The 23,201-nt window shown below is 38.7% G+C and overlaps 1 protein-coding gene across 1 annotated transcript in view; it reads right to left on the reverse strand.

Moving 5' to 3' along the window:
- The window catches only part of PPFIA2 (PTPRF interacting protein alpha 2), a 647,901-nt gene that overhangs the window by 55,517 nt on the left and 569,183 nt on the right, over positions 1–23,201 (reverse strand). The window contains exon 22 of the mRNA XM_075066795.1: positions 14,810–14,903. Coding sequence (XP_074922896.1) covers positions 14,810–14,903 — 94 coding nt within the window. The remainder of the gene's footprint in view (positions 1–14,809; positions 14,904–23,201) is intronic.

Here is a 23,201-nt window from a genome sequence, read left to right on the forward strand (position 1 = left end):
AGCTTTATACAGGGTAAAACGGATTTATTTAGAGTTTGGATACCATTGGGAGCTGGGAGTCTGGGTGCTGGAGTCAGGTAACCTGCAGAGCTGTTTTCACTTAAAGTCTGCAGCTTTGGGGGTGTGGACCAGACCTGGGTCTGTGTTGCAGCAGGCTAGCATGTCTGGCTCAACAAGGCAGGGTTCTGGAAGTCCCAAGCTGGCAGGGAAAACGGGCTCAGAGGTAATCTCAGGACGTCAGGTGACAGTCCCAAGGGGGTCCCTGTGACCGAACCCATCACAACATGACTGAATAACATCTACGCAATCTTACAATATTGTATTTCAAAAAAACTTTAGAGAGGTCAAAAGAAAGGTGCACTGTAAAACTGCTTTGAAAATATAACTGAAGAAAAGGCTGGCCTGATGAACCCATGCTCTCACTGAGCAAGGGGAGGTGGACATGAGATCCAGAGAAAACACACAGTAGTCGGTAGGGGGGGAAAGGCCAAGAAATGCATTTTTTGTTTCAAGTGCGTGTGTGGTAGAGAGAGGGGATGGGCAACAGAAGGAGAAAAATGGGAAGAAAGTGGGAGTAAATGACAGAAGGGTGAGGTACGAAGAGTTTTGGGGCCAGCGGACAGACAGACAGGGAGGATGAAGAAAGTGGGTAAAAGAAAAAGAGAAATAAATACATATTTGTACAATTCCTAAATTAATGGATCCACCATTAGACTTGAAAGTAGAGTCATGAAGTGTAACATTTGGGAGAAGATTCTCTGCATTGCTCTACTCTGTGAGGACTGACCTTAAAGATCTAACTGGAGATAACCCTGCTGTGGTGGAGTTCCCAGCATCCAAAGACAGCATAGTGCATTCCCTATGCTAGGGGAGGCTAGATGAGTGTCAGGCTGTTCTAACCTGCCCCCTGAGCCAGACAGAGAATAATGGAAGATAAATTGGCTTCCCCATGGCATCCCACTCCACAGAAACTCCAGGTCCTTAAATTTTAGTTCTCTCATTTTCCTAAGAAAACTTTTTATCTCCATTTTAATGAAAGAAGACAAGGACCTTCCTTGATCATATTTCAGCTTGTTGGAAATAATATCTAATACTTCTTTTTGCGGGGGGAGGGGAGTTTCCTGCTGTCTTTCGTCTCTTTCTCCCTTATTCCTGTAGGCTCTCATCCTATGAAGGGATTGATGTGGCAGGACCTTTATGTCTGTATGGTGTCCCATTGATGGCAGAATCAAGATTTAAGGCACAGTTGGCTCCACGAGTACACACTTACATCCATGAGGGTCCTTCCACTGAAGTCATTGGGATGCTGCATGAGTGCAAGGCCCTCCCAGCATAGATCAGATTGCAGGGTTGAGGCCTTGTTTTGCTTTTCCTACTTGTGTCTGGCTCAGAAATAGCTGTTAGTTGAAGTGAGGCTCCTTATACTGCATAAGGAGAAAGGATTCAAACATTTGGCAAGAGAGATCTCTGTCTCCCTCTGTTTATTTTTCACAAACCCTGTATTAAAAAGAAACAGTTTTACGTAAGTAGGGAGAATGAAATGATGTATTGCTTTCATTGGAATGTGAAAGAAATATAGAACCCGACTGCCTTCCCCTCCCACCGTGCTCTGAGTGGATTCAGCTGTGGCGGGCAGATCCTGTGTCCCTCGCTTCTGAGGGAGGAGTGACTCTGGCAGGCAGTAGAGTGCTGGGACAAGTACACAGGTTTTTTTTTTTTGGGGTGGGGGAAATAACCCTGCATGCCCCTCTCCCTAGTCTCTGCATGAAGCTGGCCCCACCAACACCCACTGCACCCCATTTTTCTGCCACCCACTGCTTTGTGCCCTGGGTGGCTGCTCCATTCATCCTGCCCAGTTACAGCTCTGCACTCTGGATACATCTACACTGCAATTAAAAAATTCACGGCCGTCCTGTCCCAGCTGACTGAAGCTCACAGGCTCAGGTTAAGGGACCATTTAATTGCGATGCAGACATTCGGGCTCCGATTGGAGCCCAGGCTGTAGGATCCTGTGAGGTGGGAGAGATCCCAGAGCTTGGGCTGCAGCCCAGCCTGAACATCTACATTGCAATTAAACAGGCTCTTAGCCCAAGCCCCGTGATCCTGAGTCAGTTGGCTTGAGCCAGCTCTGGGTTTTTAATTTCAGTGTAGACATTCTCTCTGACTCATTTCCAAGACCTGAAGAGGAGCTCTGTGTAAGTTTAAAAGCTTGTCCTTGTAAGCAACAGCAGTTGGTCCAACAAAAAATATTAACTCATCCACCTTCTCTCTTTAATATCATTACAATTTGTAAGTGTACAGTATTTTAATGAAAGCAATTACTATTTTGGGTACAGGAGAGAGAAGGTCCCCCTAATATCTAATTTTATTAATATGTGATGCTACTAAATTAAAGGGAAAATATTGGTAGAGGCTTTACTGACTGTTCCAGAAAGATACTTCAATAAATGGAGGAAATATATGTTTTGAAATGGAATTAACTTGAAAAGAAAAAAAACAGTTCTTATTTATATAAAACAAAAATTAGGCCCTGATCCTGCAATGCCTCACTGACTTCAACAAGACATTGTGTGGTTCTCCTAACCCAGGGGTGAGCAAACCACAGCCTCTGGGTCTGGGGCTTGCCCTGCTTCGGTACTCCATGCTGCTGCTTCAAGGAGCCTGCAATCCAAGCCACCCCTCCCCACGTCCCAACTCCCTGCCCCAGTTCTGATCCCCCTGCCATCCTCCAAACCCCTCACCCCTAGTCTGGAGCACCCTCCTGCACCCCAAACTCCTCATCCCCAGCCCTAACCCAGAGCCTGCACCCCCAACTGGAGCCCTCACCCCCCGGTACCTCAACTCTCTGCCCCAGTCCTGACCCCCCTCCTGCCCTCTGAACCCCTTGATCCCAGCCCAGGGCATCCTCCTACACCCCAAACTCCTCATCCCCAGCTCCATCCCAGAGCCCGCAGCCCCCACTTCCCCACCCAAGCCTGGAGCCCCATTCCACACCCTGAACTCCTCATTTCTGGCCCCATCCTTAGTTCACATCCCCAGCCAGAACCCTCCCCCCTCCCCACACCCAACCCCAACTTCGTGAGCATTCATGGCCTGTCGTACAATTTCCATACCCAGAATGTGGCCCTTGGGGCAAAAAGTTTGCTCACCCCTGTCCTAGCCAGACTGGGCCCACAGAATGCACTTTTTTATGGCATCAAGAGGTATTGAATGCATCTTTTGTTTGCAAAAAGGGGAAAAAAAGCCTTGGGAGTTCTTACATCAAATGATTTGCCATGCGTGCAGATACAAAGGAAAGAAATTAAATGAAGGGCAATTAAAAATAATAAGGCACGAGATAAAAATTATTCTTAAGGACTAATATACAACAAAGAATCCAAACTTATAGGATAATAGGTTTTTATAAATGTTACAAATATGAGAACATTTAGATGGCTGGCAATTACAAAGAGCTTAATTAATGCAATTTTGATTAATTTTTAAAAAATGTATGTAATTAACATCATCATTGGTAAAAGCACTTTTATACTGCAGTGGGCAAAGAAAGTTTTTTCTACTTAAGAACGTATTAAACCAAATTCTGCTCTCAGTCACACGTATAAAACCCCACTGAAGTTACAGGAGTTGTATATGCGTATAACTGAGAGCATCAGATCATCTAGTCTGACCTCTTGTATAGCACAGGCAATTCATTTTCACCCAGTTACCTCCGTTTTGAGCCCAGTGCCTTGTGGTTGATTAAAGCATTACTTCCAGAAAGGCATCTAGTCTTCATTTGAAGACCTCATGAAATGGAGAATCCACCACTTCCTTTGGTAGTTTGTTTCCATGGTTAGTCACCATCTCTGTTAACATTTTTTGCCTTAATTCTAATTTGAATTAATCTGGTTTCAGCTTTTAGCTATTTGCTCTTGTTATGCTTTTCTCCACTAGATTAAAGAGACCTTTAATACTCAGTATTTTCTCTTTGTCATGGTACTTATACACTGTAATCAACTCATTTCTCAATCTTCTTTTTGAGCTCCTTAAGTGTCTCAGTGTAGGGCATTTTCTCCAGCCCTGAAATCATTTCTTTGTGTTTCTTTTCTACATCCTCTCCCAATCTTTCAAGAAACTAAACAAGAGTAAAATCAGCAAAGGGAAAGAAAAGGAATGTAGTGCTATTAGGAATGTAACTAGGCAACAATCCTTTTTGCTCTATAAAAAGAAATATGAAGCTAAATAACAAAAGTCTCCTTTTTATTTAACATGGGAATTGTTCTTTCTTGATATGCGAATTCCTGTAATAAATTATGATTAGTTTGTGACTAGACTCAGCCAAGCTGCAGTACTTCTGGACTAAAGGCTAAAAAATTGTTAGTGAAATAATGAAGATTTATGAACAGATACAGGTATCTGGTATAGCAAACACAGAGTTTCTCTGAATATAGGGAGTTTTGTACAGTGGACCAGTCAGTCCTCGACCTTGCAAGTGTAAACACGTGCATAAGTCTCTGTATGATCAAGGCTTTTTTGGGGGGGGGGCTACCTGCATTAAAAGCAGAAACTTGCATTTTGCAAATACAAAGCCAAATTGTGGTTTGTGTAATTAACATAAGGGTTCCAAAAACATATCCACAATATGGAATATTTTCTATCTCTTTTCTCCTTGGTAAATATGAACTTTAATGTTCATGCCTATTTTGGCGGCATGGAGTACAGACTGAAGGTTTAGCTTTCTGTTTAAAAAATAATTTAAAAAAATCAGAACGGTAATATTGTCATTCAGATTGAAGCTATACAAAAGCAGAGGAAAAGTTCAAGCTGTCAGCTCTGACCTTGACTCACCCTAGTGTTCCTATTAGACTACGGACTAGGACAGTACAACAAAATTTAGTAAGGGTGAACTGATTGTTATGAGGACACCTCTGCCTGTAGGTAATATTGTGGCTTCTGTTGTAAGACTGATATGGACAGATGCAGCACAGAACACATGCAATATGTCATCTTCAGAGTTGCAGTCTTATCAGTGTACTCTGCGGAAGAGGTGGTTGATTTATACAGACAACTCTGGCAATATGGGGAATAATTCAGCCATAGGATCTGCTGAAGGAGTACCAGATGAGAATGTTTGAGGCTATGATAGCAGTGCACATGAGGTGACATCCACCTCAGATCAGCCTACTTAAACCACGGGTTATGCCAGCCCTCTCCACAGGGGCAAATTAAATGACCCTCTCTGCAGTAGAGAGTGCACAGATAAGTTGGAAGCATGGAGTTGTAAGTCAGTGTAGGTGGAGGAACTTTTTAAATATATTAACTTTTTATTTTTATGGCTAATTATACATTTAAACAAGAATTTTAATACTATTTTATACTTGACAGGTTTTTTTATTTTAAAATATAAATTTCCAAAGTTAAGTCTCTAATTTATGTTTGTAAGAAATTTTATGCACATAATGTGCCATTATGTAGATAATGGTTGACTGCTTATACATTTACCAGTTCATGCATGAAAATAGATAGTTATTTGTTTTTTGTAATGCTGTATTGTGGAAATGTAGATAAAGTGACTACATTTGATATTTGACCTTAGATGACTGTAGTATTAATTCGATATAACTGTCATTACTGAAATCTGCTGGCAGAGCCGTCCCTTGAGTCCAGCAAATCGGGGCAACTGCCCTGGGCTCTGCGCTTTGGGGGGAGATGGCGAACAGGGAGGTGGGCAGGCAGACGGGGAGGACTAGCCCCCCTCCCAGAACCTCCCGCTCCCTCCCAGCGCCTACCGCCTGCCATGGATCAGATGTTTCGCAGTGTCATGAGGTGTTGGAGGGAGGGGGAAGAGCAAGGGCGCAGCATACTTGAGGGAAGGGGTGGAACTGGGCAGGGAAGAGGTGGGGCGGGAAGAGGCAAGGTTGGGGTGCGGCCTTGGGGAAAGGGGTGGAGTGGGGGCAGGGCCTTGGCAGAGCTATGGGGGAGCACTCCCCAGCAGATAGGGGCCAAGTTTCTAATGTCCCGGGCCCTGCACCCACCTAGGGATGGCCCTGTCTGGTGGGATAATTTGTGTGATTGCAATGCTAAAATCTGTTTATAATCTTTTACGAAAGATAGGTAAAAAAAGGTATGTTGGAGGGAAGGAGAAGAAAGGGGGTGCTCTCTAGATTAAAGACACCACAACCTGTTCTAGAGTTGTTGATAACTCAGAAGTGCAGGATCTTGAATGCATATGGATCAATGTCCAAAAAAACAAAGCCCAGGAAGTGGTAACATGTGGGGTGGTAGTCTGTAACAGACCACCAAATCAAACCAGAAGAAAATGAGTTACTTCTTAAGCACCTGTTTGCAGTGTGCAGAAAGAAAAAGTTGTGTTATCATGGGGGACTTCAGTTTGGAAGACATATGCCTTAAGTCTCATGCAGCCATAGTTAAACAGACAAAATGGAAGATAATGTTTTGACAAAAAGTATTATACACAACATGAGGTAACTATTTTGGTCTCCATTATGATGGATAAATATAAAATCACTGATGAGATTACACGTGCCTGCACAGATATAATATACTTAAATTTTTGTAAGGTGGTTGACTTAGCACCGTAAAACGTTGTTAAAAATTAACACTATACAATATCAAGAAAGCACACATTAAAAACAGATTAAGAACTGTATGACACATGGCCAGAGAGGGTTAAACAACTCGCAGGCTAAATGACCCAGATTCCACTTTTAGAGACACGTTAGAAAAGTATGTAAATGGTAATTAGAGCCATTCCATCTTAGATAGGCTAGAACTTTTAAATGAAAACCTGTATTGTTAGAGAATCAGAGGTGATACTAATTGTGTTTACTTACATCTTGTTAGATGTTAGCCATGTGAACAGTTTCTGTCTATTATTATAGCTATTGATTCAGAGATCAAAAGGAAATATTTCATCTAAATGTTAATGTGAGTGAAATAGTGTCATTGTCTGTATGTCTCTTTAAAGTTTGTGGTAAGCTGTATATGAACTACTTAATGGATAAATTACTTTAATCCATGTAGTTAATTACTGGTAATGTTTGGGAAACACAAGGTTACATCAAAGGCCTATTGATCAGTCAAGGAGTCTGTGCTGCCCAGGAACTATATAAAAAACTCTTGGGACATGATACTTTTCATCTCAGATCTGCTTGATGCTTTATGCAGGGGAAGCCTGAGTCATAAGACTGAGATCTCTAGTCCAACTCGGATCTCTCTGGATATGAACACTGGACTATAACCAATGGACTATTTCTGAAAGAACTATTTGCAACTACAAAGCTCACCATCTTTACTATGAAACAAATCTCAGAACTGTACTCATGTCTGTATGTATACTAATTTTTTTAACCAATATTCTCTCTCTGTTCTTTTTAAATAATTTTTAGTTTAGTTAATAAGAATTGGCTGTAGGTGTGTATTTCGATAAGATCTGAAATATTCATTAACATGGGAGGTAATATGTCCGATCCCTTGGGATTGATAGAACTTTCTAATATGATGAATAACATTTTCAGTAATTTTCATATTTGACTTGGGTGTCTGGGTGGAAGCCCATGGCTGGGTTGCTAAAGGGAACTGTGTTTTGTCTTTTGGGTAACCAGAGAGGTATTACAGAAGCTGTTTTATGTTGGCTTGGTAAATCTAAGTATTGGGGGTTGTCTGCCCCATTCTTTGCAGTTTGCTCTAATTGAGTAACCTCAATGTGGCTCCCCTGGGACTCCAGTCACAAACTGAATAGCAGATCTAAAAAAAAGTAATAATTAATGGAGAATCATCTAGTAAGGTTCCATAGGGACCAGAACTGCTATTCCTCATTTTCATTCATGATTTAGAAGTAAATATAAAATCACTGCTAATAAAATGTGCAGATGACACAAACTTTGGTGGAATGTTAAATAATGATACATATCGATTGAATCATTTTGTAAGTCGAACCTGTTCAAACAAAATGCATTTTAATACAGCTATGTGCAAAGTTATACATTTAGGAACAATGAATGGAGGCCATATATCTATAGAATGGGGGACCATATCGTTGAAAGCAGTGGCTCTGAAAAGGATGAAAAAGCAACTGAACACGAGCACTCAGTGCAATGCTATGACAAAAAGGGAAGATGTGATCTTGGGATGTATAACAGAAGTGGTCAGTCGAGAGGTGATTTTACCTCTGCATATGACATTGGTGAGACAAAACGGGAATACTATGTACAGTTCTGGCATACATATTTTAGAAAGGATGTTGAAAAATTGGAGAGAATGCAGAAAAGAGCCATAAAAATGATTCAATGGCTTGAGAAAATGCCTACCAGTAAAAGACTTTAATTGCATCTGTTAAGTTTATAACAAAAATTAAAACCAAACAAGGTTGAGAGGTGACTGGATAACAGTGTGCCTTCACAGAGAAAATATTCCAAGTACTAAGGAGCTCTTTAATCTAGCAGAAAAAGACATAATAAGATCCAGTGGCTAAATCTAAGGCAGATAAATTCAAATTAGAAATTAATCACACGTTTTTACCAGTGAGAGTGACTAACCATTGCAACAAACTATCTAATGAAGTTGTGGATTCTCCCTTTCTTGATGACTTCAAATCAATACTGGATGCGTTTCTGGAAAGATATGCTTTAGCCAAACACAAGTTTTTTGACTCAGTACAGAGTCACGGGGCGAATTGTAATGGCCAGTGATCAACAGGATATCAGACGAGATGATTTAATGTACCCTTCTGGCATTACATGCTATGAAAGGATGTGTCAGCTACTGGGACACTCATGTCTGCTGAGTTATACTGCTGGATATGGTCTTTAAGGACTGCAACACATTGGCTACACCCTCCTTCAACAGCTTAGGGTGCAAGTAGGCAGGCTGGGAAGAAGAGGGAAGCCTGAGAAAAATAAGTGTTGGCAAGTTCTGTGCATGATAAACCAAGGTGGGTAATCAGGACTAGTTTATATTGATAGCAAATAATGCAATTCTCTAGGCCACATTTCAGCATTGTTTATCTTCTCTATACCATATATCAGACAAAATATAAGAATGCACAGTCTTAACAAAACCAGTGATATGCCTGAGATACATCAATGATATTTTCATCCTCTGGAGTCTGGACAGAAATTCTAAACTCCCCCACAGATTTCCATCACAATTTCAATAACTACCATCCATTCATCAAACTCCCTACAGAATCTCCAACACCAGCATTAACTTCATGGATATCAGAGTTAGCTGAAAAATAGAACCCTATAAACAACTATGTATGAGAAACCCACCAGTCACCAAACTTACCTCCACTGATCCTGCGACTGCCCCAGACACACCAAAAAATCTGTTATTTACAACTCACATACCACAGAATTTGCTCTGAAGAGAAAGTCCTGGATACACACCTGAACACACTTAAATTGACTTCACTAAACAAGGACATTCCACTAGAGAAGTAGCTGTGAGGGGGGAGGGATAGCTCAGTGGTTTGAGCAATGGCCTGCTAAACCCAGGGTTGTGAGCTCAATCCTTGAGAGGGCCATTATAGGGATCTGGGGCAAAAATCTGTCTGGGGATTAGTCCTGCTTTGAGCAGGGAGTTTGACTAGATGACCTCCTGAGGTCCCTTCCACCCCTGATATTCTATGATCCCATCATGGAAAGGGCTATCCAATTACCTGGGAGAACCTACTTCAGTACAGGGAAAAGAAATCCCTGACCACACAGCCCTAGTTGTCACCTACCACCCCCCATGATGAAATCCATGTGAGGTATCATCAAACAATTATAGCCCATATTTGATGGGGATGACATCCTGAAAGAAATCTTTCCTGAACCCCCTCTTCTGACCTTTAAACAATCCTCCAGCCTCAACAAACTCCCCAAAGACCAGGACACACCAACTCAAAGCAGCACCAGGCCCTGCCAGAACAGCAGATGCAAAATCTGTAGACAAATCTCCACTGCTATGATAATCAATACACTCTCAAAATACCTTTTAAGATTTACAGATCCTACACATGCTTATCACAACATCTGGTGTATCTCATCCATTGCAACAAATGCCCCAGTAACAACTATGCATGTGAAACCAGATAATCTTGAATGAATTCACAGAGAAAAATGATACAAAACAAAAACACCATATCACCTGTGGGGGAAACACTTTTCATAAGGCAATCACTCTATAGCTGATCTTTCAATACTTGTCCTCAAAAGGAAACCTATACAACACCTTCAAAAGGCAAACCTGGAAAATTTAACTCTGCTTGACACCAAAAAAACATGGACTTAACAGAGACATTGCTTTTATGGCTCATTACAACAATCTGTAACACACCACCCTGCCTGCTGACCTTAATTGCCTGCTTCAAATCTTTTATGCATAAAAATCTAACCCCCAATTGCCCACTTCATTTCAAGTGCCAGGCTCCAACCTGTGTTACTCTTTCTGCTTAACTATCTGTCCCAACTTGTATTTAGCTCAAACGCTCTGCTTCCTTCCCTAGACCTAAAGAGGAGGATGATTTGGTTATGCATAGCTCAAAAGCTTGTCTCTCTCACCAATGTTAGTTAGTCCAATAAAAGACATTACCTCACCTATCTTGTCTCTCTCATATCCGGGGATCAACATGGCTACCATAATGCCCCTGCAAACAAATCTTAACAAATGTAAGAATAAATCTATTTCTCTATTCTTAACCAAGTTTCTTTTAGATAATAATAGTTTGCAGTTCTATAGTACCTTTCATTACAAGTTCTTAAAGCTCTCTACAGAAATTTATTAATCCTTCTAACAGATCTTTAAGGTTATAATTAGGTGTTAGAAGTAGATTCGCAAAAAATTGCGCAGTAAATCCCTTGAAGAAGAAGAATAAACTCAGAAGAGTCCTGAAATTCACTTCCATGCTCTGAACACGAGACCACATTTAAGTTACAAATAATACAATTCTAAAATACTTAAATTAATGTGTCTTATTACATCATGTGTCTTTTGTGGTCAGGCTTCACCGAAAACATACATAACTTTATGAATGTGTAGATGATTCATCTAACTAATGGCTGTATTATTGAATCAATTTTAGTATCATGATGAGATTAAATTAACAACTTCTGAAGAGCTAGTTTCCTATGTCTTTGAAGTCCTAGGATAAGGATTCATAGCTAATGACTAACTGTAACAACCAAATTCCTAGGATGAAAATTGGCTGTTTAGGGAGGTCTACAAAAGTCTTGCCTATCACCGAGTTAGGTTCTTCATTTCACTTTAATGGTGTGTAAGTAGTTAATTCAAATACATAGAAATATATAATGCCAAATAGCATCCTCTAAGCAGGAAGTAGGTAAACTTCGAAGTGCAATAATATGTTGATTACACTATAATCACAAGAGTGGGATTTGATATGCAGAAGTGTAGTACTCTCTCAGGAAACTTAGAGTAAAAGATATTGTTCAACAATTTATTTTGCATATGTAAATAGTCAGGGCTAGAGAGCTAAAATAATGTAAATTTAATTAGAAATATAATCCAGAATGTCAAATTTTGAAGAGTTTAAGGCATTTTTTCCCCGAGAGAGTGTTCCTCTGAGTCCCCCCTGGAAATATTGTGGCTTAAGTTCAAATAATTTTAAAATAATTATCATCATTATCTCAAAGCTAACTCATATTGTAACAAATTTTGGTCATGCTTTGGTTACTCATAACTTTTCTGCAACATCAGGAGAAAACATATTCTCCCATTCTAAAACCACAGTCTCCTGATACCTGAGTTGCAAGAGCAATGCCTGAGCTGCAAACAATATAATGGTAGGGCTTAAGAATGAGCAGACGTGATGTTATCCAGTAGAAGGCAGTGGTCCAAATTCTTCTTCATTAAAGTCACCTGTTCATTAAAGCATTCTGTTTCCATCATTACCATAGATGACTGGGAGATCACATAGCAACTTTGTGGCAAAAACAGAATAGAATCCAGATCTCCTACCTCCTAGTCCTGTGTGGTAATTATTAAACAATGCTTCTTTGCCTTTTTCTCATATCTGTCCTTCCAGCTAAGGGGCAGGGATCACTACAAAGCTACGTAAGCTGCTTGTTCCCCTTCAGGGTCTGAGCTTGCTTTCTTTGCAGTGTTCACAGGCTCTGATCAACAGAAGCAAGCAAACTTAGTTGCTGTGCCACTAGAAAACAAGACAGTTTAATAAAGTTAAACTCTCTCACTTACCTTTTATAAAGATACGACATTGTTTATAGATAAGGTCCTGTCAGTACAGTATATTTCTACTATCATTAATGTGAGACACTAAATAGCTCTCTCACTTATATTACCAAAATTAGTATTCATCTCTCAGCTAAACAGACCTCTCTCCATTTATGCAAGGAGGGAGATATGCATTGTTAAATGGGGGCAAGAAAGGTGTCTGACATACTGAGACAAACCTTTCTGCTTAAAGCATTACAAAATGAAGTACTGGACTGTTTTAACTTCTAATACACTTCAAGATCTCAGTCACATTAAATACCTTTATCTTTCTAAAGCAGATCTGATAACACGTGAATTCTATTTCAGACGTCCCTATCCCAGTAATGTCCATGATTCAATAAATACCTGTGACCTGCATTCATTTTTCTGTATTAGTCTTAGACATACAATTATATATTGAATGAATTAAGGACCTCGGTAAATGGACCAACACAAAGCACGTCCAAACTTGTCTCTGCAAGTAACCCGGGGGAATTCTGAATAGTACTTTTAAAAGTTAACCAAAATCTACAAAGATTGACCACTCTTAAAGGTCTAAAGTGATGGAACAAATGCCTTCAGGAGACAGATCTATAAACATATGATTACAGGTAAGTACGTACAATTTTCACTTTTATAGTCTAATATCTTGGACTATCTGGAAAAATATGCACCTGAAATACTAGCCCAAGATTATATTCTAAGTGAATGAATCATAATCACAAAGAAAAGATTCCTAAATGATACCACATCAGGGGATGATTTGGTTATGTCTACTCCACAAGGAGCCAAGGACAGACACAGAAGAAGAGAAAACTTTGAAAAGCTGACAGCACAAGAAAGTCCGACTGTAGGAGATTAGACTAAGAGGTCTGGGAATAGATTATCCTATATATTCTCCAATGTATCCAAATCCAAGACTTTTCTAGGTTTGTATTTGTGTGATGCAATTGATGTGTAAAGCTGAATTTTCTGTGTTATCCATTGTACATAGATTAAAACTTTTACATTCTGTTAATAAATACTAACCTAACAGAATAAGAGAAGCGACATATTTTGAAATATTTTTGTGGGCACTGTGGCAGCCTCTAAAATCTCAACATTTGACACTTCAACCAGTACTGACTGCGTATTGTAGTATCTTCTATTCTCAGTACTGAAAGATACATGAGAAGCATGGTGAATGCTAAATTTCTAATGGCGCCCAATATGGTCTGTTCCCAGTGGTGGCTTCAACAGCTCTTAAGAAGCTTTGCAGAATTAAGGATATGCAATTGATACTTTTACAATATAATTCCATAAAAAGGGTTTAATTTCCATAAAATATATAACAGAATGGTGACTGATAATTGATTTGGAGATAAAAATTTCAGATGCAGAGGAAAGATTGATCTGTTGTAGTATTCTTAAGAACAGTATCCTGAGTTTGGTGACCAAAGTCTCTTCTCTGTTGGGAGAGGATGCTGAAGGAATGTTTTTTTAGCCTTATTCACAGGTTGTAAAACCAGGACCAGTTTAAGTTGAACACTCATATTTGTACATTAACAATAATGATCGCATGTACCATAACTGCATGTGGTACAAAGTAAGTGGTTAAAACCACTCAGAGAGGCTGGAAAAAATCCCTGGAATTTCCTCATCAGAAGGGCAGAATACTATGCAAAGTATCCATCAAACCATGTAAAAGATCAGCAGAAGACTGAGATTCATGAGCATACTGTAAATATGAAAGATCAAAAAGAGTTTTAGGAAGTAAAATGTTGACACTCAAACAGTAATTAAAGAGGAGGAATAAGTGTGTTTAAAAAAAACATTTTCGGAGCATGATTTTTAAGAAGTGTCCTTTTTCTCCTCAGATGTCCTCTAACAACACTGGAATTATGAGACTGAATAGATGGGGGGGGGGGGCACAAAGCTTTTTTTTTTTTTTCCAAATGGGCCTACTTACTTTCTTGCAGCTGTTATGACTCAGACTGTATCAGTTTTACAACTAGTGCAGTGGCGGAAAGCATTTAATTATTCTATAATTTATGTGAACAAAAACCTAGGTTGTCATTTTCTGACAGACATAAGAGAAAGCAAAGTTACTAATGTCTATGGGGAATCATTCTCTTTTATAATAGATTGAAATAATTATATGCTCAATGCATCCTCTTTTTCTTTTGGATAATCCAGACAAAGAGAGTCAGTAAGATGTTTCGTTCATTGCATGTGTAGTTTTAAAAACCACAATTAGCACAGGACACAGTAATTAAACTGTAATGTCAAACTAAAAAAATATTCCTTTCTTTTAAACTCATGGGTTTTTTTGTGAATGATAAAATATTCTACCTTTATAAAGTGTACCTTATTACCACATTACTTTAGTGTTAGTGTACTTTATTACCACATATTTCTGTTATTTTACGCAGAGCTTTTTAAAACAATAATCCTGGAAAAACTCACATATACACGATGGTCAACTGCTACAGTGTCAGACAAATACAGTCATTTGTTTGGTCATGCTTTCAATTATGCGCATATCTAGGATAACACACAAAATCAAAGTATGAATAAGGTATGATGAAAATAAAATGAACAAGCAACCTACTTTTTCTTTAGTCTTCGGTCTTTTTCTGCTTGAGTTCCCAGTTTGCCTAATCCTAGAGAGTCCTGTGCTGCAGCCTCTGTTTCCATAAAACCTCCTGTGTTGAAACAGCAAGCAAAAAGGAAAATATTTCCTCATAGTTCTTTTCTGATTATTCCCCTCCTCAACTCAACCTTATTTTTATTTTACTTATTTATTTTTCTCTTTTTAAGTCTACTGCTTGTTGAGAATACCTATTATCTATTTATAACCAGAGAATTAAGGAACAAATCTGACCAAACCTTGCCAAAGTCTTTATATATTCTTCTCACTACCTGGAAAGGTCTGAGTAATGTTTTTAACTTTCAAACACCCATTTGTGGGGGCAATACTATTATTCCCATTTCACAGATGAGAGACCGAGGCAAAGGGAAACTAAAGGTATGTCAGTACTTCTAGCTGGAGGTGTAGTTAAGAACAAAAGAGTTGCCAGACTGGGTCAAACCATGATCCATCTTACCTAGTATCCCTGTCTCTGAAGTGGCCTGTACCAGAGCTTCAGGAGGCATGTACATAACAGGGCAGTTATGGAATGATCCAGTCCTGTCTTCCTCTCCCAGCTTCCGATAGTCAGAGGTTTAGGTCACCCTGATCCTAGTGTTGCATCCCTGACCATCTTGGCTAATAGTCATTGAAGAACCTATATATTGGGCCATCACAACATCCCATGGCAATGAATTCAATAGGTTAGTTGTGAAAAAGTACTTCCTCCTGTTTGCATTGAACTGCGGCCTATTAATTTCATTGGACAATCCCTAGTTTTTATATTATGTGAAAGGATAAATAACTCTTCTCTATTCACTTTTTCTACACCATTCATGGTTTTATAGACCTCTTTCATATCCCTGCTAAGTCATCTCTTTTCTAAGATAAGCAGACCTAATCTTTTTAGGCTCTCCTCATATATGGAATCTGTTCCACACCCTTGATCATCCCTGTTGTCCTTCTCTGAATCTTTTCTCAGTTCTACTATGTCTTTTTTGAGATGGGCCAACCAGAACTGGACACAATATTCAAGGCATTGGTCCATGTATTTATATAGCGACATTATGATATTTTCTGTCTTATTTTCTATCCCTTTACTAATAGTTCATAAAATACTGTTAGCTTTTTTGACAACTGGTGCACACTGAGCACAAGTTTTCAAAGAACTATCAAGGTGACTTCAAGATCTGTTAGAATGCAATTTAGAACTAATCATTATATATGTATGGTTGGAATTATTTTTTCCAATGTTCATTACTTCACACTTATCAATGTTGAATTTCATCTGCCATTTTGTTGCTCACATTTTGTTGCCATCCAATTTTGTGAGATCTCTCTGGAACTCCTCACAGTGTGCTTTGGACTTAACTATCTTGAATAATTTTGTATTGTCTGCAATCTTTGCCAATTCACTATTCACCTCTTGTTTTCCAGTTCACTAATGAGTATGTTTTACAGGACAGGCCCCAGCTTGAGGAGACATACCCGTGCTAGCTTTCATTAAGCTACCACACTAAAAACAGTGTAGCCATGGAGGCCCTTTCCCCTCCCCAAGTATGTACCTGTCCAAGACACTGGGTACATATGCGGGGTGGGCTAGCCCATCCCACTGCTTGCACCACTGTGATTATACTTTATTTTTAGCATGCTAGCTCAATCAGAGATAGCACAAGTGTGTCTTCTTGATCTGGAAATTGACCCTCCCACTCCAAGTGTAGACATATCCTTAGTGACTTGCCCCAGATTGCAAAGGAAGCCTGGGGTGAAGCAGGAAATTGAACCTGAGTCTTCTAAGTCCCAGTTTAGTACCTTAGCCACTAGACTGACCATCCTTTCTTGAAGATAGATATCTAGTAGGGCTGTCAAATTATTAAAAAAATAATCGTGAGATTAAAAAAAAGTTGTGATTAATCGCAGTTTTAATCATACTGTTATACCAATTTAAATGTATTATACATATTTTGGATGTTTTTCTACATTTTCAAATATATTGATTTCAGTTGCAACACAGAATACAAAGTATACAACGCTCACTTTATATTATTTTTATTAGAAATATTTGCACTGTAAAAAGGATAAAATAAGAGAAATAGCATTTTTCGAGTCACCTTACACAAGTACGGTAGTGTAGTCTCTCTATCATGAAAGTGCAACTTCCAAATGTAGATTATTATTTTTTACATAACTTCACTCAAAAACAAAACAGTGTAAAACTTCAGAGCCTACAAGTAAATGCAGGAAGGGGCATATGCATGTTAGCTGATCCACCATGTAAAGTCCTTGCAACAACAGCTACAACAGTGCCATGTGAATGCCTGTACTCACTTTCAGGTGACGTAAATAAGAACCAGGCAGCATTATCTCTTGCAGATGTAAACACACTTGTCTGTATGAGTGAACAAGAAGTAGGCTGTAGTGGTTTTGTATGAGGCGCATTGAAAAATATTATTTCTTTTGTTTTGTTTTATCTTTTTTACAGTGAGAATATTTGTAATCAAAATAATGTAAAGTGAGGACTGAACACTTTGTATTCTATGTTGTAATTGAAATCAATATATTGGAAAATATAGAAAAAACATCCAAAAATATTTATAATAAATTTAAATTGACATTCTATTATTGTTTAACAATGCAATTAAAACTGCAATTAATCACACTGTTTACAATTTAGTTAATTTGTTTTGCATTAATCGCATGCATTAACTGCAATTGACAGATAGACAGACTCATCTGTCTGTCTGTCTGTCTGTCTATCTGGTGTCAAACCATATTACAAACTGAGTGCTAGATTGTGACTCTGTGCTCTGCCCTGAAAAAATGAAGTATGTTGTTGTGGTGTTCCAAGAGCACGTGAGGAGGAATATTGTGACTCTGCTTATTTTTCCTGCTGTTCGGTGAAGAGAGTAAACCGCGGTTTAAAGTGGCCAACCTGCTGGCTCTGCTCACTTCTCATCCGCATGTGGGGAAGGTGGAAATAGGAGCTCTGTGGCACCTGCTTCCCCTCCTATGCTATTGCCCATGATGTAGGTAACTGGGGTAAAGTAGGAAGAGGACACCTTACATCTCCTTACTCTACGGAAGTGCTTCTCAACCTTTCTAGACTACTGTATCCCTTTCAGGCACCTGATTTGTCTTGCATACCCCCAAGTTTCACCTCACTTAAAAACTACCTGCTTACAAGATCAGACATAAAAATAAAAAAGTGTCACAGCACACTATTACTGAAAAATTACTCACTTTCTCGTTTTTACCATAATTATAAAATAAATCAGTTGAAATATAAATATTGTACTTACATTTCAGTGTATAGTAAAGAGAGCAGTATAAGCAAATCATTGTCTGTATGAAATTATAGTTTGTACTGACTTCGCTAGTGTTTTTTATGTAGCCTGTTGTAAAACTAGGCAAATATCTAGATGAGTTGATGTACCCCCTAGAAGACCTCTGAGTACCCCCAGAGGTATGTGAACCCCTGGTTGAGAACCACTGCTCTATGGTAACTCCCTAGTGCAAGACTGGAGTCACAGTTTGGCCCTGAATTAGTATATATTAGATACTGGCATTACCTCGGACAACATAATAGAATTTACAATATTAGTAAGCAACTAATTTTTCTTAAAAAAACCAAAACAAATGGATATAGGGTATCACATAGAGGAAATAGAACCCTGAAATTTGCAAACCACTTTAACATGCAACTCAGTCAAATGAGAGCAAAAATCTATTGGGGCATCTGTTTGCTAGTGTCAAAGAACAAATGCCTTTTTTAAGGTCATCCTTTTAAAATATAAATCATTCTACTGTTATAACTGTCTACAGGACAAGGGTACATTTTCAGTATTGTAAACAGGACATTAGCCACATAACTTCCAAGATGGTAGCCATGCATCTGATCACACACACACACAAAAATCACCTCATGCATTGTTTTATCGTTAGTGTCCTTTGATAGAAGTTTTATAGAATACTTTATCATATGTTTCCTTCTGACCCTTGTAAAGATATCACTTACACTCTTTTGTGCAGATTAAGTTGCTTTAGATATAGGTAGTGTGAGTTCAGTGACTTTTACAGAATGGAAAATATTCTTAGTATAATATACTTTTACAAAACACAGTTGTGCTGTTTGAATAACCAAGAAAGGATGGCAAACCTGGGGTTATGGCAGCCATAGTCTTAAATGTATATGTGAATGAGATAAGTGCTTTATAACACTCCTATCTTGCAAACTGATCCACACACTTGCACCCACACAGATCAGCTTTATAATCGGGATCTAAAAATCACTGTAATTTATAGTTGTATTAGGGATAGATATAGCTAATATGTAACAGGAGAAGAAACACAAAAAGAAAGTTTAGCATGATATTCCAAAAGGACGTTAGAAGATGCATAAGCTGATACAGTCAGATGAGTTAACAAAAGATGCAAAGTCCCGCCCCCCAAAATCTTTAAAGTAGTATAAATATGTAAAACATGTTCTAAGGAATGTATTAGACTTTGGATAGTAATGCACATAATTTAGCAGACATTGAAAGAATAATAACTCAAGAGTAACAGATTTAGCACTGGAAAACCAATTGTTCTTGAATACATACAAGGAATTTCGTACAAGGATATTTTCAAGGTGAAATCTTGGCCCTATTTAAGTCAGTGGTAAAACTCCTGATGTTCCAATATTGTTTTTTTAATCAACATTACTCAAATGAGAGATTGCGAGAATTTATATACATATATCTATGTTTTTTAAAGAGAGATTACTGGTTGCAGAAATATTATTTATACTTAAAGTTGCTGGAACCAGAAACATCTTTGGCACTGAGATGATCTTTCTAAGTGCACTCACTCTGTGTGCTAGTCTGTATAAGTGTGTGCACACACATATGCATATGACTGCACACATGAAAATATAAAAAGGAAAGAACATTTCTGCTGAGGCTAGTCAATAAGATCTATTTAATGCTGTCTGTTGCTTTATTGAAGAAAAGGGAAGGTATCTCCCAAATAACAGGAAAAAATGAATATTTGGAATAGGAAATTTGTACTTCCACAGGCCACATCAAGATTAGTGAAACCTTGAAGAAAGAAGTTAAATTAGGACTTTTTTAATTCCCTTTTGTCAAGTTAATTTGTGACAACACATTAAAAATCTGATTTTAGCAGTCAGTGGTACAATGATATAGAAGTCTCATGACATAGCATCCTAATGTTAATGTAACTTGCAATACAGTTATAACTATATCATTATAGTTGTCATAGAGCTAGTTCAATCAATTATGTAAAAATCTGTACTGTGTGTGTGTTTTTGCTACTATCTTGTATTACCTTTAAAATACTAGCTCTATGCCAGTGTAAGCATATAAAAACTGCCTGCCACAAAAGACTTCATTTCCTTCTCTTTTCTCATCTGTCTTGGTTACAAATTAAAAAGGAAACAAACTGCTCGGTATTTCAGTAGCACAGGGATCACCCTTAATAGCTGCTAAAAATGCTTTTGTTGCTTGTTTTTGGTTATTACATGTAAATGTATGTTTTATTGTTCCTGGCTATATTTAATTAAAATGTATGCTTTTCACCTTCCCCACAGTGAGTTGGGGACCTATTAGGTTAGGAAATGGTGGTTAGGTTATAATGTCACAACTCATTATGTAAACCTGTGATGGACATCCAGGGGATACGGATCAGATAAAAAGTGGATTGGCAAAGGATTTAAAGGAGGCATACTTTAAAGGAGTGAAAAAGTGGGTTCGGGCAAATACAAATTGTACAGCAGAGAGTCAATCCTCTCTCCTTCATAGCTCCCTTTAAACCTTATAGAAAGGAGGTGTTGGGGTCCCAGCAGCGGGATGGCTAGACCAGGATGGAAAAGGGGAAGGATGATGGCAGCCCCTAAACAAAGGAAAATGAGAATGGAATTACCTACACTGGACACTTTCATTTGCTGGTTACATCCAGATATTTTAAGAATAAAGTTGCAGCCTAATTAAAACCACATCCAGTGTCTCCTGTTCTCCTTCTGGCATAGCCAGACAATCATCTACTGCAAATATTCACTAATGTCTGCCTGAAACTTCATGAGTTGGTTCTTGGGAATTATAAATGTGTTTTAACAGATTACACATATATAGCATGAACATTTTTAGGTATCATTAAGACAGTAATTTACGGTCATCTTTTATTGCTTCTGAGGCAATCTTCACAGGAATTTTCCATTCTGCACTGTAAAGAGCAGCATAGAAGACCAATATGTTTATTTTATCTTTCTCCTCTGGGCTCTGAGTTACTGTAAATTAATACAATATTATGTATAATTTGCCAATATCAATAAAATTGGTCTCATGGAAAGTAAATGGGAATTAATAACCCAGTCTAAAGATATAAAATTCTCAATCAGTGCAGATGGGAACATGCAGATTGACTTGAGAGACCCATTTAATAGATTTTGAAATGCACTAAACTACCACATGATTGAATAAATCAGATTTTCATTCTTCCCCTAGTGATACAGCAAGTGAAGCCTAAATTATGATTAAAACTCAGTCCTTTTTCAAGAACACAGGGTTTTAGTAGGCAAAGAGAGGAAGATAGATATCCATAATGAGAGAGATATAGAATAAAAATTCTGAATTCTTTGATTTTATACTGATAGACTGACCCTAATATCAACTATTTTCATATGTGGAACCTTAGTTCTGTGATATATCAGGAGCAGGTTTCACTATGGATTTAGGTTTCTAACTTCAGGCACTCAAGTTAGCCAGATACATTTCAAATTGGTGAAGTGTTCTAAACTCTCTCTCATGGACGTGTCTGGTGTCTGTTACTATAGTATCTGAAAGTTTCACAATCTTTAATCCACAGGGCCGGCTCTAGCAATTTTGCCACCCCAAGCACGGCGGCATGCCGCGGGGGCGCTCTGCTGCTTGCCGGGCCCCGCGGCACCAGTGGACCTCCTGCAGGCGATCCTGCGGAGGGTCCGATGGTCCCGCGGCTCCGGTATCTACCGAAGCTGCGGGACCAGCGGACCCTCCGCAGGCATGCCTGTGGCAGGTCTACCAGAGCCGCCTGCCGCCCTCCCAGCAACCGGCAGAGTGCCCCCCCAGTGGCGTGCCACCCCAGCATGCGCTTGGCGCGCTGTGGCCTGCAGCCGGCCCTGTTAATCCAGTTATGCTCACAATACCCCTGAGAGACAGGGAAGTGCTATTATCTCCATTTTACATATAGGGAACTGAGGCACAAAAACTAGTAACTTGCCTTAGGTCACAGAGGAAGCCTGTAGTAGAGCAAGGAATTGAACCTGGGTCTTATATATTACAAGCCAGGGCACTTACCACTAGACCATCCTCCCTTCCTAAACACCAGTGATACCATCTAAAGAAGAGTGATATTTTCTAAGTTATAATTTAGGAAAAAAGATCTTATGAAGTCCTTACCAAGACAAAACTCATACTGATGTCAATAAGATTTTAAATGACTAAGGATTTCATGATTATACCCACAGCTATAGCAAAATGGTGAGTATGAAGTTACAGCTGAAAATATATTCCAAACTAGTGTAATGTAAACCTATAATAATAGGAAGCTTTTTAATATGAATTATAATGGATGTTATGATTCTGTCACTGTGCTGTATGTTGCAACAGGAACCACGTCAAACTATCACATCTTTTTTAGGCTCCCATAGCTATCCGGATGCTATAAAACATCACATTCTCACTGATATGTCTTCTGACCAGTAGCCCAAAGGATATTATAATTAGATTTTTTCAAATTAGTGTCAAGAATGACAATTTGGACTGATGAAGTGGGTATTCACCCACGAAAAGCTTATGCTCCAATACATGTATTAGTCTTAAAGGTGCCACAGGTCTCTCTGTTGCTTTTTACAGATCCAGACTAACACGGATACCCCTCTGACTCTGGACTGAAGTACCTATTTCCTGAAAACACTTTTTTCTCTGTTTCTGCTCTGTAAAGTCTGTCCACTAGGAAGCATAATGGAAACCAGACAGACTTAGAGGCAGATTTAGTGCCATTAAATGAATTAAATGAGGATCACAGCTGAGGAAAAATGCATGAAGTATAGAAAGAGAATGGACAGTTTCAGTGGGAAATGTGACCAATAGCAAGAGGACAGCCAAGCTATGACTAAAACAGCCAAGAACTGCTACCAGGTGAGAGACTAGAAAACTGAAGGGTTGTTATATTGAGTTTTGAGAAACTCCCAGATTGCATTATTAAGATAAGCTCATTACTGTGAGAACAGAAACTATTACCCTTCTATTTTCATTAGTTAAGGGTATGTTGTCAGCAATTTTGCTCTAATACAACAAAGTATTTAAGGAGTGCTTAATTTTAAGCATGCGAGTAG

This window comes from Chelonoidis abingdonii, chromosome 1 (genome assembly GCF_003597395.2).
Source record: "Chelonoidis abingdonii isolate Lonesome George chromosome 1, CheloAbing_2.0, whole genome shotgun sequence".
Classification (NCBI taxonomy): domain Eukaryota; kingdom Metazoa; phylum Chordata; order Testudines; family Testudinidae; genus Chelonoidis; species Chelonoidis abingdonii.